General features: G+C 32.3%; 1 protein-coding gene across 5 annotated transcripts in view; it reads left to right on the forward strand.

The window, feature by feature from the left end:
• The window catches only part of LOC134699207 (calcium/calmodulin-dependent protein kinase kinase 1-like), a 95,454-nt gene that overhangs the window by 57,324 nt on the left and 20,957 nt on the right, over positions 1–17,173 (forward strand). For all 5 annotated transcript variants that reach the window (XM_063560808.1, XM_063560809.1, XM_063560810.1 and 2 more), the window contains 2 exons: positions 3,669–3,722; positions 13,876–13,927. In XM_063560808.1, the coding sequence (XP_063416878.1) occupies positions 3,669–3,722; positions 13,876–13,927 (106 nt within the window). The remainder of the gene's footprint in view (positions 1–3,668; positions 3,723–13,875; positions 13,928–17,173) is intronic.

The following is a 17,173-nucleotide window of genomic DNA, read 5'->3' on the forward strand; positions in this document are numbered from 1 at the left end:
GATAGGAACACTGAGTGAAGTTGCAACAAAAAACCCTTAAAACTATTATCCTAAAATTAACTGCATGCATTATATATATAAAAGAAGATGTGGTATGATTGCCAATGAGACAACTGTCCACAAAAGACCAAAATGAGACAAACATTAACAACAATAGGTCACCGTACGGCCTTCAACAATGAACAAAGCCCATACCGCATAGTCATGCAGCTGTAAAAGGCCCCGATAAGACCATGTAAAACAATTCAAACGAGAAAATTAACGGCCTTATTTATGTAAGAAAATGAAAGAAAAACAAATATGTTACACATAAACAAACGACCACCCCTGAATTACAGGCTCCGGACTTGGGACAGGCACATACATAAATAATGTGGCGGGGTTAAACATGTTAGCGGGATCCCAACCCTCCCCCTTACCTGGGACAGTGGTATAACAGTACAACATAAGCATTTACATGGTTTACCCATAACACATTTTTTTTAAGAAATACAAATTTACCATATAAACATGATCAGTGGAATCAAAAAGGTCACATTACATCATGAGATTTTGCATAGTTACCTAAATCTCTTATATATATAAATATTGTCTTCCATAAAAGTTCATGTTACTTATATATTGATAAGATCAAAGAGTAAGAAGCATGCAATAAGATTTTTAATTTTACAGAATTGAAAAAAAAAATTGCAATTTTATGTAATTAGAAGATCAAAGGTTTTGCTGTACATTGTATATAGCTAAACTAATCTTGCACAATTGTAATTATAGCAATATTTTTTTTAATTTAAATATCAAAGGGTATATATTAAGGTTGGTTTTAATTTTTTTTAAAATACAGCACTTTTATGTAAGAAGGTTATAACGACTCCCATCTTTCTCATAAAGGACCAAAAATAAAATTAAAATTGTTTCGCCAACCTTAAAAAAGCAGCAACTATCCCCTGAAAATAAAAGGAGAATTTTGTAAGAAATAATTTTAGGGTAAGTGGAGCTCTAATGAGTGGGCATTTCTGAATGAAAGCCTGAACACGTGAAATCAATGCAGTTTTTTAGTGGGAATATTTATAAATTTTAAAGCTCATATCTTTTTAAAGAATTTTTATGATATTTGAAAATACAAACTTTTACTTAATTGTTATCATGATCTTTAATGGTAAGTTCAATAGACTTCAGTAGGCTGTTCTTTTTTTAATTTTCAAGTCAGGTGTCAGGTCATACATGTGTATTTTTCATTAAACCTGTTAAAAGTAATCATGTTGAGTAATCTTGAATTACGAGTCACGCATAGTCATTTATTTCTGTATATAAAGATTATCAAACATGGCATTGAAATTATTATATATAGCTTTTTTTTTTTGAATTAACTGTTTTTTGTTCATTTATGTAATGCAAATCAATAATTGATCATAGGATGTTTTGAATAGATAAATTAAAGTGCATATGTATTTAATTATAATCACGAAAATTTTGAAGAATAGAATTCACAAAATTGAAAACTGACATTATGAAATTTAAGTATTTTGACAAGTGTTAGATATTTTATATGTATTTTTTTTACTGTTTCACTCCCTGTTGTCCTGAATATGCAGGAAATATGTGACCCTGGACATACAGCCAACAGCAATCAATGATCAGTCATTTATAAATTGAAATACAGAATATATTACAAAAATGTGAAACATCAAAATGCATAACAAAATGTGAAACATCAGAATTCAATACAAAATGTGAAACATCAGCATACATAACAAAAGTAAAACATCAGCATACAAAACAAAAAACGTGAAACATCAGCATACATAACAAAATGTGAAACATCAGCATACATAACAAAATGTGAAACATCAGAATACATACAGAAAAAATGTGAAACATCAGAATACATAACAAAATGTGAAACATCAGAATACATAACTAAATGTGAAACATCAGAATTCAATACAAAATGTGAAACATCAGAATTCATAACAAAATGTAAAACATCAGCATACATAACAAAATGGGAAACATCAGAACACATAACAAAATGTGTAACAGCAGAATACAAAATGTAAAACATCAGCATACATAACAAAATGTGAAACATCAGCATACATAACAAAATGAGAAACATCAGAACACGTAACAAAATGTGTAACAGCAGAATACAAAATGTAAAACATCAGCATACATAACAAAATGAGAAACATCAGCATACATAACAAAATGTGAAACATCAGCATACATAACAAAATGTGTAACAGCAGAATACAAAATGTAAAACATCAGCATACATAACAAAATGAGAAACATCAGCATACATAACAAAATGTGAAACATCAGCATACATAACAAAATGTAAAACAATAGCATACATAACAAAATGTGAAACATCAGAATACATAACAAATTATAAAACATCAGAAACCTTAACAAAAAGTGAAACAACAGATTTCAGACCTATGTTACAAGGTTAAAGCCAGTATTTCCAGTAACTTGAAGCCAGCAATTACTTAACCGTAAACCTGATTAAACAAATAAGACCTAAAAATACACTATTAAATATTCAATAATCTGTGAGAGAAATTTAATTTCACTGCAGTAAATTAAAATGATCTTCATTCTTTAATTTTACAGCAAAATGTATTTTTGAGAGATTGCTGTCTTTGGTCAAATAATTTTTTTCCCCTGCTTCCCTACTAGTACCGACCTTAAATTATCATGCCTACCCTAATCGTTTTTGGTTTAAGTGCACCTATAAATCAAAACTATTTTTGGTTAAGGTCCCTTAGAGTCCAGGCCTAACGGTCATAAAACTTTCGAACATGACTTTTGTACTCAGACTTGAAAATAAACCAATCAAATTGCTGGATTTCATGTTTCGAGCATGATTTTTGTGCTCCAAGCACTGAGCAAAGTTTTATGCCTTTAAGGCCTGAACATTTCAGTTTCATTTCAATGGTGCTTCAACGTTTTTCTGATAAGTCTTCCATGACTGTCGTCTCTATAGCTAGCCATCTAAAAGTGCCCGCTGGTACAACATTTTCCATCTGCTTGGGAATGATAGATCTGTTCCTTGTTTTATTGCCATTGATTTCAAGATGAACATGCACTGAAATTTATATTTGACCTGGATTGATCTCATTTTCAATCATAGCAGACTACATTTCATATTCCTGCAGGCTTTTCATATTTAATGGATCATTCTTTAATGTCGATTCACAAAGCTTTAATATTCATCAAGAAAACTTTAATGATACCATAGTTATGTAGACAATGACAATAAAATATCGTTAAAACTTGTAAGTAATAAGTGCCATTGTAGTTCTTCTTCCTTCTCTTAAAGGTCAAGAAATAAAATCTATGCCGTGCTTTCAAACCTTAATAAGCAATTGGTAATTAGGTCAGTATGTCATCAAGTTATTGATTTGATACAGTTCTAAACCCAGATATTTGAAACCCTACAAAATGTTAGAACATGATTTGAGGTGTACCTCATTTAGTGGAATAATTTTCATTTTCCCGTAGTTTAATTGATTTTGCCTCAAAGAATGAAATTGAAAAAGGAAATGGGGAATGTGTCAAAGCAACAACTACCCAACCATAGAGCAGACAAGAGCTGAAGGCCACCATTTACATGACAAAAAAACAACCTATATATTAATTTGAATTATTTTATTTAACAGGGTTCCTATGGAATTGTCAAATTAGCATACAACGAAAAAGATGATGTTCATTATGTAAGTAGTCAATATAGAAAAAAATTATTAACAATATATTAAAATTTTTTTACAGCTGAAATTTCTATATATCAAGAAAAACAGCAAAATGTCTTTTTAATTTACTGTGAAAGTTATATTTCACCAACATTTCACTGTCCATGTTGGTATAAGTATTTGCATAAAATTCTCTATAAAGAAAAAAATTCTTAATAAATTTGTAATATAAAATGTATTGTAGATCATTATATTTATATAGTTTTGAAATTTTGCGTCGATTATACATAAAAGGAACCTCAGATGGCTAACCACTTTAAATATCATCTAGGTAAATTTTAAAAGGAATAATATTACATTTTTCAGACCATGTCGTTTTTCAACAAAATTACCTTGCATACAGAACATTGATTCAGGTTGTAGACGCTGTTATATAGCACATAAACATTATCAGTGTCATATTCTTATCTTAATTGCATATTTAATGTTTTATATAAAGTATAAGGTATTGTAAATTCTGAAGTATAATGTTGCCCATTAAGTTAATGCTGTTTTGTCTGGAGTCTTGGCCTAAAAAAAGTAAAATAGGTCTTTTGTTTATGTTAAGTGATCAATCTGTCTGTACAACTACAACATTATAAGCAGTATTATTGCACCTTAACTCAAACTCTGTCACTTTTTTACCATAAGGGTTTTTTAATTAATTTCTAGGTCAAACCACACTGAACTAAGGAGTTTAAAGTTTGAATGAAATTTAGATATCCGGTCTCCTTCAAATGCTCAGAAGGTCAAAACTTTAGAAATTAGAGAATATTAATGGCACTATAGAATTCCTGGCTTCTATCTTAAATTCATCACACATCATGCTAACTTTTAGCCTTGAACAGATCTTTAGAATTGTTTAATTTAATCCTTTTTCTATTTGAATGAAATGTCAAAAGTCAAGGTCTCAATGTGACCAATGGTAGAAGATACCCTGACAATGTGGAAAATATTATTAAATTTCAAGGTCAAAGGTCCAGGTTACATGATAACATAAACATTTAAGTATGAGGAAATACTTTGTATTTGGATACAGGCATTCATATTATAAGGGAATCATTCACTTTTTTGTACTGTTTTGTAAATTTCAGACACAAACCTCCTTAAGATTACTTTTGCACTAAAAGTATAACTGTTAATTACCTTTGTGAGTACCTGGTACTGTCAATAGTGGAACCAAACTGTTAAAAGTAATTTTCACTGAAATCTAGCTAAGTTTTTATCAGATGTAACTAAGTTAAAAACAACAGCAAAAATCATGAGACTAGAAATGTCATTTGTCATATATGTCATGTATGGAACCTAATGTAATTGCAATAACAAACTTTTGATATTTCTATTTTTGTATTTTGTGACAAAAAATTTCACAGCTTTTCACCTCTTTTTCTGTTTTTTTATTTTTATTTTGCTGTTCTCTCACTTTTGCAAATATCACAGTTTTTTGTTTAAAAAAAAGTTATGTTAAAAATTTAGCACTTGAATTCTTCTGTAATCCGATACATTTGTCACAGAATTATATTATCTTTTTTTTTATAAGAATTATTGACTTTGAAATCTCCACGAAAAATTCATTCATTTTCATCATATTAATTCTGTATAAACATTAAAAAATAAATCGAATAACATGGTTTTACCACTGCACTAAAAATGAACAAACAAATGTAGCTTTTACCCACTCAACCTATATACCAAGATATAAACACAATATATACTCTGTTGTCTTTGGAACTAAGGCCCACGTTTATTTTTGATTTTTTGAAACTTTTCTAATATTTATCTGCTTTTAATTCAGTCTTTTGTGCAAATGGATTATTGTTTGAGTATATATATATGTTTCTTCATGACTAATTTTTGTTTCTAATATTGGACTTGGTTGACCTTAAAATGTTTTTAAAGTGTTAAGTATATGAGACAATATCTGAAAAAGATTTTTTGGCAATAAGAAAAAACCAAAAAAAAATTCTTTAAACCCGGTATTTCAATAGCACAAATTGAAGAACACACATTTGGGATCTATGAACTGTTGTCTGTAATTCAAACAATTGTTTAATAAGGAAACAATGGCAATTTTAAAAATGGTACAAAAATATCCAGTTCTTTCCTGTTACCAAAGGGAATCAATTTTAAAAAGTTTCTAATGGGAATAAGGAATAAGTTTAAGACATTATTTGTGGTTTACTAGTATATCCTGCAATAGTTTATCAAATGCCAATTATTGATTTTAACATTTGCAATACAAAAGGTTTAGAAATATACTTAAATATAGTTCGGTATGTCGGTAACATGAAAGAATCTTGAGTAACAGGACAACGGTAACAGGACAGAGTTGGTAACAGAAAGGATTTTACTGCTTTATTTTAAAGTTTAAGAAAAATACATCATTTTAGATTGGTCACAATTGGAAGATAACAGCAAACAATGTCATTTAGTCTTTGAAACTGTATTTGCAAGATGAAAAATCTGCCTAGGCAATGAAAAATTCTAAAATAAATTCCTTTCTGTTACTATCTACTATACTTAAATTGCACAATGTTCTCTGCTGTTATCAAAAGCAAAAAACCTATTTTGTTATTCAATATACTGTATATTATTTTGAAATTTATTTGATATGGTGGTGATAATTTATATTAAATGAAATGGTTGACATATAGTAGATTAACTCTTCGATTCTTCAGTGAAAATGTCTTGAATATCCTTCCTGTTACTAATGATGGTTATGCTGTTACTTTTTATCAGGTAACATGACAGAATGTAACAGAAAGGAATTACGCGATAGTTTTTGTCCTTTTTATCACATTAAATGTAAGTGTATTTCCTGTGTCCTATAACTTTTAAAAAGATGATATAAAAACACACTTAATATTGTGGTGCACAATTAAAAATATTCTCAGAAAGTGGAAGAAAAGGCTATAACAGGATGGAACACTAATAAGTATTTTTCTATAAATTCTTACCTTGGATGGGATTGAATGTTCAAACCTGGCTGCAGCCTTTTCAACTATTTCTTTGTACTAATGCATTCAGGAAATGATGCTCTTCACAATACATAATGGGAAAATAACTATTGGTCTTGTAAACGTTTCCACAGGTAAAAAAAACTCAGTGGTAACAGGAGGGAAATCACCTCTGGGGACAAATTTTTTTTGTCTTAAAATTTGCAAAATTTTATTACATGCTATAGTTATAATATAAAAAGACAAATAAAGGGCAAGTTTATTATATAATTTATCATATATGTGAAAATCGGACGCCTGTTTAATTAATTTGGATATTATTTGAATGATTTAGTTTTCCAAAAAACACAGGGGACAACATGATTTTAGGGGGGTTGAAGATTTAAATTACAATATTTTATTGGAAGAAATATAAGAATGAGTGTTTAATTGTCAGGGGTTGGTGCATTATATAATTTAGTTTATACTGAAACTTGAAATTTTCAAAAAAGATGGTTGAATAAAAAAATAATTGCTGGTGAAGTTGGGGACATGGAAAATCGACTTTATCAGATATTGTCTCATATATACTTCATATTGCTTTAAAATCATTTTTTTTTTTTAAGTTGACCAGTTTTCAACAAGATTCACTCATATACCTCACCACATTTTTTAGCCTGAGTACCAAAATGATCTATTTGTACAATGGCTAGTTGAAAGATGGTTATCTAATAGTTTTTGAAGAGCCTGATTTTCGTCTTTTTTTTTGAAAAGCACCTAGCAACTGTATATTCCTGGAAATAATGAATACCGGTATTTATATTTTGAACAATTTCTATTGGATTATTTGGCCATGGATTCATGTTATCGTCTGCGACTACAGTCTTTAAACTAGGTTATTTGACATTGTATATGATCATTAAATGTCAATGCTATGTAAGACATATGCAAGACCTTTATATAAAAAACAAATTCACATTAAGTTTAAACTTCTTTTGAAATTCTAATAACTATGAAGTTTGTAGAAGACTATGTGAATAACAAGACAAAAATTGTTGTTGATAGTATTTAACAATAGTCAAAACGACCATCATAAACTTACAATTTGATAACTAATGGGATTCAAAAGAATTTCTTTATTCAATCCATTCTAAAATATATAAAAAAACAGAATTATCATATCAAAAATTGTGACCTCCATCAAAGGCATCTTCGCTAGCCAAGGGTTACGATCCACTCCCGCTCTCTTCACCCTTGGCGGATTGAGCCAACATTTGTGATAACAATGTTGCGCCATCTATCGGAAGATAAAAACCACGCCAATTCAGAATACATTAGTCTTGACCAATGGTAGCACTTGAACTCTTCAGCTTGGAGGTAAAAACACGGTAGCGTCTAGATGCTACACACTTGGTAAAGCCGGAAATGAAAGCATACGTCAACATTCATGCATTTGTGCATGAAACATACACAGGAACTTCCATTTGTTGATTAAAAACATTCAAGTTTTCACTAAATATAGTCGTATGTTTAGGGATGTAAAGGCTTGTTGCACAAAAAACACGTGGCAATTGTTTACAAACACTTTCTACATTTACACGTGATCATATTACAGGCGCATTTTGATTGGATGCAGCGAGTTTTGACTGCAACCAATAAAAATCCTTATCTTGTGTCTCCGAAATTTTATCTCAATCCGCCAAGGGTGAAGAGAGCGGGAGTGGATCGTAACCCTTGGCTAGCGAAGATGCATCAAAGGTTAATATCAAAAGATTAAACCTAGGAAAGGTTATTTTGCATTTTGTGTAAGAGGTATCTTTTTATATTTCATTGTCAAAGTCTATTATTTGTTTTTTTATTTCTATTCATGCAAAGGTATTATTTCATGTATAACAACTGGGGTATCTCCTCGAGAACAAGGACTGAGAGTGGTATGGTGTTCAACAATGATCAATATGACTGTGCTTCTATAGCAAACCGACAAACCCCTATAAACATGATAAAGATTGTAGTCCGGCGGCTTTGTGAAAAATTGTGCACATCCTGTTACAAGCATGAAATTTGGCATAGACCTTCCTCAACTATTACTCTTTTATTTCAGATAGGGAGGCATTTGAAAAAAATGTCTCACTTCCGGTAAAATCCAAAATGGTGGACGTCATACTTAAATCAGCCGAATATCGAAGGCTAGCGTGTAAAAATGTGTTATTATCATGCTACTATCATCATTTTTGGCACAGACCTTTGTTTTTACTACTTTCGACTAAATCAAATAGATAAGATGTCTTCAGAACCCCCACTTCCGGTAAAAATCCAACATGGCGGACATTGTACTTAAATAAGCTTATTTTTTAGGGAGGGTAATTGAAATGTGTTTTAACGTATTGCTACTACATGTATCATTACATTGTGTAGAAACCTTTCTTTGGTGCTTCTGATGGCTAGAATGTATAAGACATATGTCTTAAAAACCCTTACTTCCGGTAATAACCAAAATGGGGGATATAGAAATATAATTTTTTTATTCAAATTTCAACTTTTTTCAAAATGTAAAGAAAATGATTTGATTTTGTGTTGGTCATTAAACTTTTGGCTATAAGTTATCCCCAAAACCACTTATTCTAGCATGTTGTAAATGTTTAGATATAAAGTTGACACTTCCGGTAAAAATATAACGTAAATTTCAAAGATGAGTACTCAATCTATTTCTTCGATGTAGAGTTTTGGATAGATTGATTAAAACAAAACAAAATCACTATAGTATTAAAAAATATTTTAAATTACTACTATTTGGCCAACAATACATGTTTATTCACAGTCACCACGACATGCACACATCGCAGTGCACGGAACACTCGGTTTTCCACATTAAAAATAACCGCGGCATCCTTTCTTACATCCACAATGTACAAGCTTCTGAAAAAATGATGAGGTCACAGAAAGAGGTTTTTTTAAAGGGACCCTCTTTGTGTCTTCGCAATCCATTAATGACTAGACTATATAGCTAGGTAGCATAAGAGTCAATCCCAAGCTCGTCTCACTAAACAATTGCATTAGTATATTGCACGTTTTACATGCTTGAAAAGACTAGGCCAAGTCGTGGGAATAGCCTCACTTATAATGAGCTTTCCATTTTGTGCAAAAATTGACTTTCTTGCTTCGTTAATCATGTTAGCTCCATCTGATAAGTTTGTGCGATCTTACAGTAAAACCCCGGTGATTAAGGCTGATCAATCGTAATTCTTTATGTTAAAGTCACATCTTCAAATAACATCATTGTCTCCAATACAGTCTTTTTTTTCCTTTTAAAGCAAAGAGAGAACCGTATCACAACCGGTAAAGGTATGAGTCAGAAATAAGTGTGTGTGATCACTCATTGCCTAGTGCATTTGAAAGGCCATTGATAGATATTAATCCAAAGATTTTTGCCTCCCCATACACAATCTAAAGTTTGTCTGCCTCTATGTCACGGAATAGCGAAATAGTATTGACAGCATCATCAGTGATTGTTAATCATGACTCGTTTAAGTTCGTGTTTCACTGCATCATATTGCAGACACATGCACCACGATTTAAGTGTCAGTCTCTTTATGTGAACATGGTGCTACACTTAAAATACATCACGTGGTGGATAAAATAGAATATCTTGAGCATTTGTTGCTAAAACTACCATACTCATTTAAGACTTCATCCACTCTTGTTACAGTTTCAAGGTATTTTATTAAGGTAAGGACATAATACCCACTCATCATACTCGTTTGGAAACACTTTTAAACTGTAACAACAGTGTATGTAGTGTCAGATGTGAACATAGGCTGATAGTTTGAAAGCTGCTAAAAGAAGCAAGAGCAACATTTGGGGGAAAGGGAATACACAGAAGAATCCAGGATTAAAAACATCCTCAAAATTGGCAAAGTTTTCTGAGAGATGACGACAGTAAGAAAGAACGTTTAAGTTTTCATTCACAGCAGCTTGCTCAATACAATTTTGAGTGCAAGGTAGTTGAAGCAACAAATGCTCAGGATATTCAGTGTTATCCAACACTTGATGATGTTTCAAGTTTAGCACCATGTTTACACAAAGAGGCTGACACTAGAATCATGATCAATGTGTCTGATGCGGTGAAACACAGACTTAAACGAGTCATGACTCAAACAGATACTAATGTCATTGCTGTTTCGCTATTCCGTGACATAGGGGCAGACAAAATTTGGTTTGCATTTGGAAGGGAAAAGGTATAAGATATATATCAGTCAATGACCTTTCAAATGCACTAGGCATTAAAAGATAACACGTTTGTTGGAAAAGGAACTGCGTCGGTGACATAAATGGAGTTTGAAAATGTGACTATAGCATTTAGAATGATGATTGACCAGCCACCATCAAAATATGGATTTGATAAGTTTAATGTTATTGAAATCGATACATTGTTTTGTTAAAAGATAGAAAAAAAGAAACAGATTTGGTTAACAAGGCAAGAAAATATGTGTTTTTGGAATTTAACGATGTGAGAAACAATACCACAGTCTTTGTAATTGTTGGAAATCAGCTCTCCGATTGTGAATTGCGGCCTAATGAGTATGTTGATTGGATATTATGTCCTTACCTTAATAAAAGACCTTGAAACTGAAATATGAGTGGATGAAGTCTTGGATGCGTATGGTAGTTATAGCAACAAATGGTCAGGATATTCTATTTCCATATGTATTTCAAGTTCAGCACCAAGTTCACATTTAGAGGCAGACACTAAAATCATGGTGCATGTGTCTGATGCAGTCAAACACGAACTTAAACAAGTCATGATTCAAACAGTCGTTAATGATAATGCTGTCACTACTGTTTCGCTATTCTGTCACATAGGGGTAGACAAACTATGGATTGTGTTTGAGAAGGCAAAAGTCTTTGGATTCATATATATCAATGACCTTTCAAATGCTCTAGGCAATGAGTGATCTGAGTGATCTGACCCACTTATTGTTATCCATGCCTTTACCTGTTGTGATATGGTTCTCTCTTTGCTTGAAAGGGAAAAAAGAGTATGTGGGAAACATTGATTGCATTTGAAGATGTGACTTTAACAAAAAGAATAATGATTAATCAGACTAAATCACAGGGGTTTTACTGTAAGATTGCACAAACTTAACAGATGGGTATAACATTGTTAACGAATCAAGAAAATAACTATTTGCGCAAAAGGAAAGGCTTTTTGATGCTATCCCTCAATTTGGTCATGTCTTTTCCAGCATGTAAATCATGCAATTATACTTAGGTGGGTGTTTAGGGAGACGAACTTGGGATTGGCTCTTATGCTACCCACTCAAGGCGAGGAAAAGAGGATAGCTTTTAAAAAACTCTTTTTGAGACCTCATCATTTTGACAGAATCTTGTACATTGTGGATGTAAGAAAGGATACCGCGGTTATTTTTAATGTTGAAAATCCGGGGTATCCCGTGCACTGCGATGTGCGCATGTCATGGTGACTGTGAATATATAAAAATGTATTCTTGGCCAAATAGTAGTAAATTTAAATATTTTTTAGTATTATGGTGATTTTATTTTGTTTTAATCAATCTATCCAAAACTCTACATCGAAGAAATAGATTGAGGACTCATCTTTGAAATTTACGTCATATTTTTACCGGAAATGTCAACTTTATATCTAAACATTTACAACATGCTAGAATAAGTGGTTTTGGGGATAACTTTAAGCCAAAAGTTTAATGACCAGCACAAAATAAAATCATTTTCTTTACATTTTGAAAAAAGTTGAAATTTGAATAAAAAAATTATATTTCTATGTCCACCATTTTGGATATTTAAAGAAGTAAGGGTTTTTAAGACATATGTCTTATACATTGTATCCACCAGAAGCACCTAAGGAAAAATCCTTCACAATGTAATGATAGTAGCAGTACGTTAAAACACATTTCAATTACCCTCCCTAAAAAATAAGCTTATTTTAGTACAATGTCCGCCATGTTGGATTTTAACCGGAAGTGGGATGTCTAAAGACATCTATCTATTTGATTTATCCAAAAGTAGTAAAACCAAGATCTGTACCAAATATTATGATAGAAGCATGATAATAACACATTTTTACACGCTAGCCTTCGATATTTGGCTGATTTAAGTATGACGTCCGCCATTTTGGATTTTACCGGAAGTGAGACATTTTTTTCAAATGCCTCCCTATCTGAAATAAAAGGGTAATAGTTTAGGAAGGTCTATGCCAAATTTCATGCTTGTAACAGGATGTGCACAATTCGTCTGAAATATGCTTGTAGCCGCCGGACTATTGGCATACTTTTTGTTTGAAAGAAATAATAACATTTATTTTTGAGAGAAAATGTATAATGTTCAAAATGAAAGTTGAAATAGAATAAATATACATAAAAGTAATAAAATATGAGACGACAAAATATGAAAAATATGGTCTTTGTAAATTGATAAAAACAACAAAGTAGAAATAATTGTCTATTGATTCAGTTACATGAAAAGGCAATGATTAACACATTAAGTAATCTTTTATTTTTTGTTTAACTAGAATGATAATAAATACAGTATCATCAACATTACATTCAGGTAGATAAAAGACAGATTTCAGGTAAAAAAAAAGAAAGATTTTAACAGAACATTAAGGTGGATGAAAGAGAAATTTTAGTACAACAAACATGGCCATTAAACAGATTTCAACAAAGCATTAATTTTTATGTCTTTTACATTATAAAGCTGAGTTATTGATTAAAATAATGGTAATGTTTATTAATATTATACCAGTCGTCCAGTGTATTTATGAAATACATAACATTTGGGATATTTAATAAAATCAACTTTTGAAAATTATGAAAATGTTTGTCCATTATAAATCTTTTGATCATGATGTTTGGCAAACAATCAGAGAGCGTAGAATTAACATCATGGTAGGTACATTCAAAAGTTTCATGTACCAATATAATCTCCTAGAATTTAAATCAATGGGATTTGAAGTATGTATTGACCTCATGGATATATATTTCTAATGTAATGTCAGTTTTTGAAACTGAAACCACAAAAATAAGTTTACCAATTTTCTCACATCCCAGTGTTTTTACAATATGACCATTTATCAAAAAAAGTTAAAAAGGCCAAATAAAGAATGAAGTGTAAATAAAATAATTGAATTAATATTTTTATGTGCCACTAATTCTTTTTTCTATTTACAGGCAATGAAAATACTTTCCAAAAAACGATTGATAAAGAAAGCTGGATTCTACCGTAAGTTTACATTGAAGGGGTATAAATTTCATGATTAGTTGTTTCATGGCAAAACACCTTATCGCAATTCGTCCGCCATTACTGGATATCACACAGGTTCCCGTAAACATTTGACGTCATAAAACAATATATCTGACACCACAATGAAAAAGGGATGGTTGTACGTGTCAAAAGTTCAAGCCTTCGGGTCAGCCGGCATTAGAGATAAGGTGTATATGACCTCATTTGGTCAGTTTCAAGGCACAGATGTGTACAAAGGAACTCTCACGACATCCTATGAAACCTGATGAAGTAATATCTAAGGGCAAAACAGTTTTGGGTCGTTGACTTCCTCCTATTTCCTTTTTGTTTTGTTAAAACAAAATGGATATTAGCAAGAACACAAAAATGGATAATAGCAAGAACACATGAAAAAAATCAGGACTAAAATAATACTTTCTTAAATAATTTTAAAAGAAATGGTTGTGAGGTCTACTGGTATGCACCAAGCACCTATCTGACTGGTTTCAACATTGATTTTGTCAATCTAATGATTCTGTCTGTCTGTTTCTGTCTGTTTGTCTATCCAATGACTCTGTCTGTTTGTCAATCTAATGATTCTGTCTGTCTGTTTCTGTCTGTCTGTCAATGTAATGATTCTGTCTGTCTGTCAATCCAATGATTCTGTTTGTCTGTCAATCTAATGATTCTGTCTGTTTGTCAATCCAATGATTCTATCTGTCTGTCAATCTAATGATTCTGTCTGTCTGTTTCTGTCTGTCAATCCAATGATTCTGTCTGTCTGTCAATCTGATGATTCTGTCTGTTTGTCAATCCAATGATTCTGTCTGTTTGTCAATCCAATGATTCTGTCTGTCTGTCAATCTACTGATTCTATCTATTCTGTCTGTCTGTCAATCCAATGATTCTGTCTGTCTGTCAATCTGATGATTCTGTCTGTTTGTCAATCCAATGATTATGTCTGTCTGTCAATCCAATGATTCTGTCTGTCTGTCAATCTACTGATTCTATCTATTCTGTCTGTCTGTCAATTCAATGATTCTGTCTGATTGTCAATCCAATGATTCTGTCTGTTTGTCAATCCAATGATTATGTCTGTATGTCAATCCAATGATTCTGTCTGTCTGTTTCTGTCTGTCTGTCAATCTAATGATTCTGTCTGTCTGTCAATCCAATGTTTCTGTCTGTCTGTCAATCCAATGATTCTGTCTGTCTGTCAATCCAATGTTCCAGTCTGTCTGTCAATCTAATGATTCTGTCTGTTTGTCAATCCAATGATTCTATCTGTCTGTCAATCTAATGATTCTGTCTGTCTGTTTCTGTCTGTCAATCCAATGATTCTGTCTGTCTGTCAATCTGATGATTCTGTCTGTTTGTCAATCCAATGATTCTGTCTGTTTGTCAATCCAATGATTCTGTCTGTCTGTCAGTCTACTGATTCTATCTGTCTGTTTCTGTCTGTCTGTCAATCTAATGATTCTGTCTGTCTGTCAATTCAATGATTCTGTCTGATTGTCAATCCAATGATTCTGTCTGTTTGTCAATCCAATGATTATGTCTGTCTGTCAATCCAATGATTCTGTCTGTCTGTTTCTGTCTGTCTGTCAATCTAATGATTCTGTCTGTCTGTCAATCCAATGTTTCTGTCTGTCTGTCAATCCAATGATTCTGTCTGTCTGTCAATCCAATGTTCCAGTCTGTCTGTCAATCCAATGATTCTGTCTGTCTGTCAATCCAATGATTCTGTCTGTTTGTCAATCTAATGATTCTGTCTGTCTGTATAATCAATGATTCTGTCTGTCTGTCAATCCAATGATTCTGTCTGTCTGTCAATCTAATGATTCTGTCTGTCTGTCTGTCAATCCAATGATTCTGTCTGTCTGTCAACCTAATGATTCTGTCTGTCTGTTTCTGTCTATCTGTCAATCCAATGATTCTGTGTGTCTGTCAATCTAATGATTCTGTCTGTCTGTCAATCCAATGATTCTGTCTGTCTGTCAATCTAATGATTCTGTGTGTCTGTCAAACTAATGATTCTGTCTGTCTGTCAATCCAATGATTCTGTCTGTCTGTCAACCTAATGATTCTGTCTGTCTGTTTCTGTCTATCTGTCAATCCAATGATTCTGTCTGTCTGTCAATCTAATGATTCTGTCTGTCTGTCAATCCAATGATTCTGTCTGACTGTCAATCCAATGATTCTGTCTGTCTGTCAATCCAATGATTTGGTCTGTCTGTCAATCTAATGATTCTGTTTGTCTGTCAATCTAATGATTCTGTCTGTCTGTCAATCTAATGATTCTGTCTGTCTGTCAATCCAATGATTCTGTCTGTCTCTTTCAGTCTGTCTGTCAATCTAATGATTATGTCTGTCTGTCAATCCAATGATTCTGTCTGTCTGTTTCTGTCTGTCTGTCAATCTAATGATTCTGTCTGTCTGTCAATCCAATGTTTCTGTCTGTCTGTCAATCCAATGATTCTGTCTGTCTGTCAATCCAATGTTCCAGTCTGTCTGTCAATCCAATGATTCTGTCTGTCTGTCAATCCAATGATTCTGTCTGTTTGTCAATCTAATGATTCTGTCTGTCTGTATAATCAATGATTCTGTCTGTCTGTCAATCCAATGATTCTGTCTGTCTGTCAATCTAATGATTCTGTCTGTCTGTCAATCCAATGATTCTGTCTGTCTGTCAACCTAATGATTCTGTCTGTCTGTTTCTGTCTATCTGTCAATCCAATGATTCTGTGTGTCTGTCAATCTAATGATTCTGTCTGTCTGTCAATCCAATGATTCTGTCTGTCTGTCAATCTAATGATTCTGTGTGTCTGTCAATCTAATGATTCTGTCTGTTTGTCAATCCAATGATTCTGTCTGTCTGTCAACCTAATGATTCTGTCTGTCTGTTTCTGTCTATCTGTCAATCCAATGATTCTGTCTGTCTGTCAATCTAATGATTCTGTCTGTCTGTCAATCCAATGATTCTGTCTGACTGTCAATCCAATGATTCTGTCTGTCTGTCAATCCAATGATTTGGTCTGTCTGTCAATCTAATGATTCTGTTTGTCTGTCAATCTAATGATTCTGTCTGTCTGTCAATCTAATGATTCTGTCTGTCTGTCAATCTAATGATTCTGTCTGTCTGTCAATCCAATGATTCTGTCTGTCTCTTTCAGTCTGTCTGTCAATCTAATGATTCTGTCTGTCTGTCAATTCAATGATTCTGTTTGTTTGTCAATCCAATGATTC

The sequence above is a fragment of the Mytilus trossulus genome, unplaced genomic scaffold (genome assembly GCF_036588685.1).
Source record: "Mytilus trossulus isolate FHL-02 unplaced genomic scaffold, PNRI_Mtr1.1.1.hap1 h1tg000050l__unscaffolded, whole genome shotgun sequence".
NCBI classification, from domain to species: Eukaryota; Metazoa; Mollusca; class Bivalvia; order Mytilida; family Mytilidae; genus Mytilus; species Mytilus trossulus.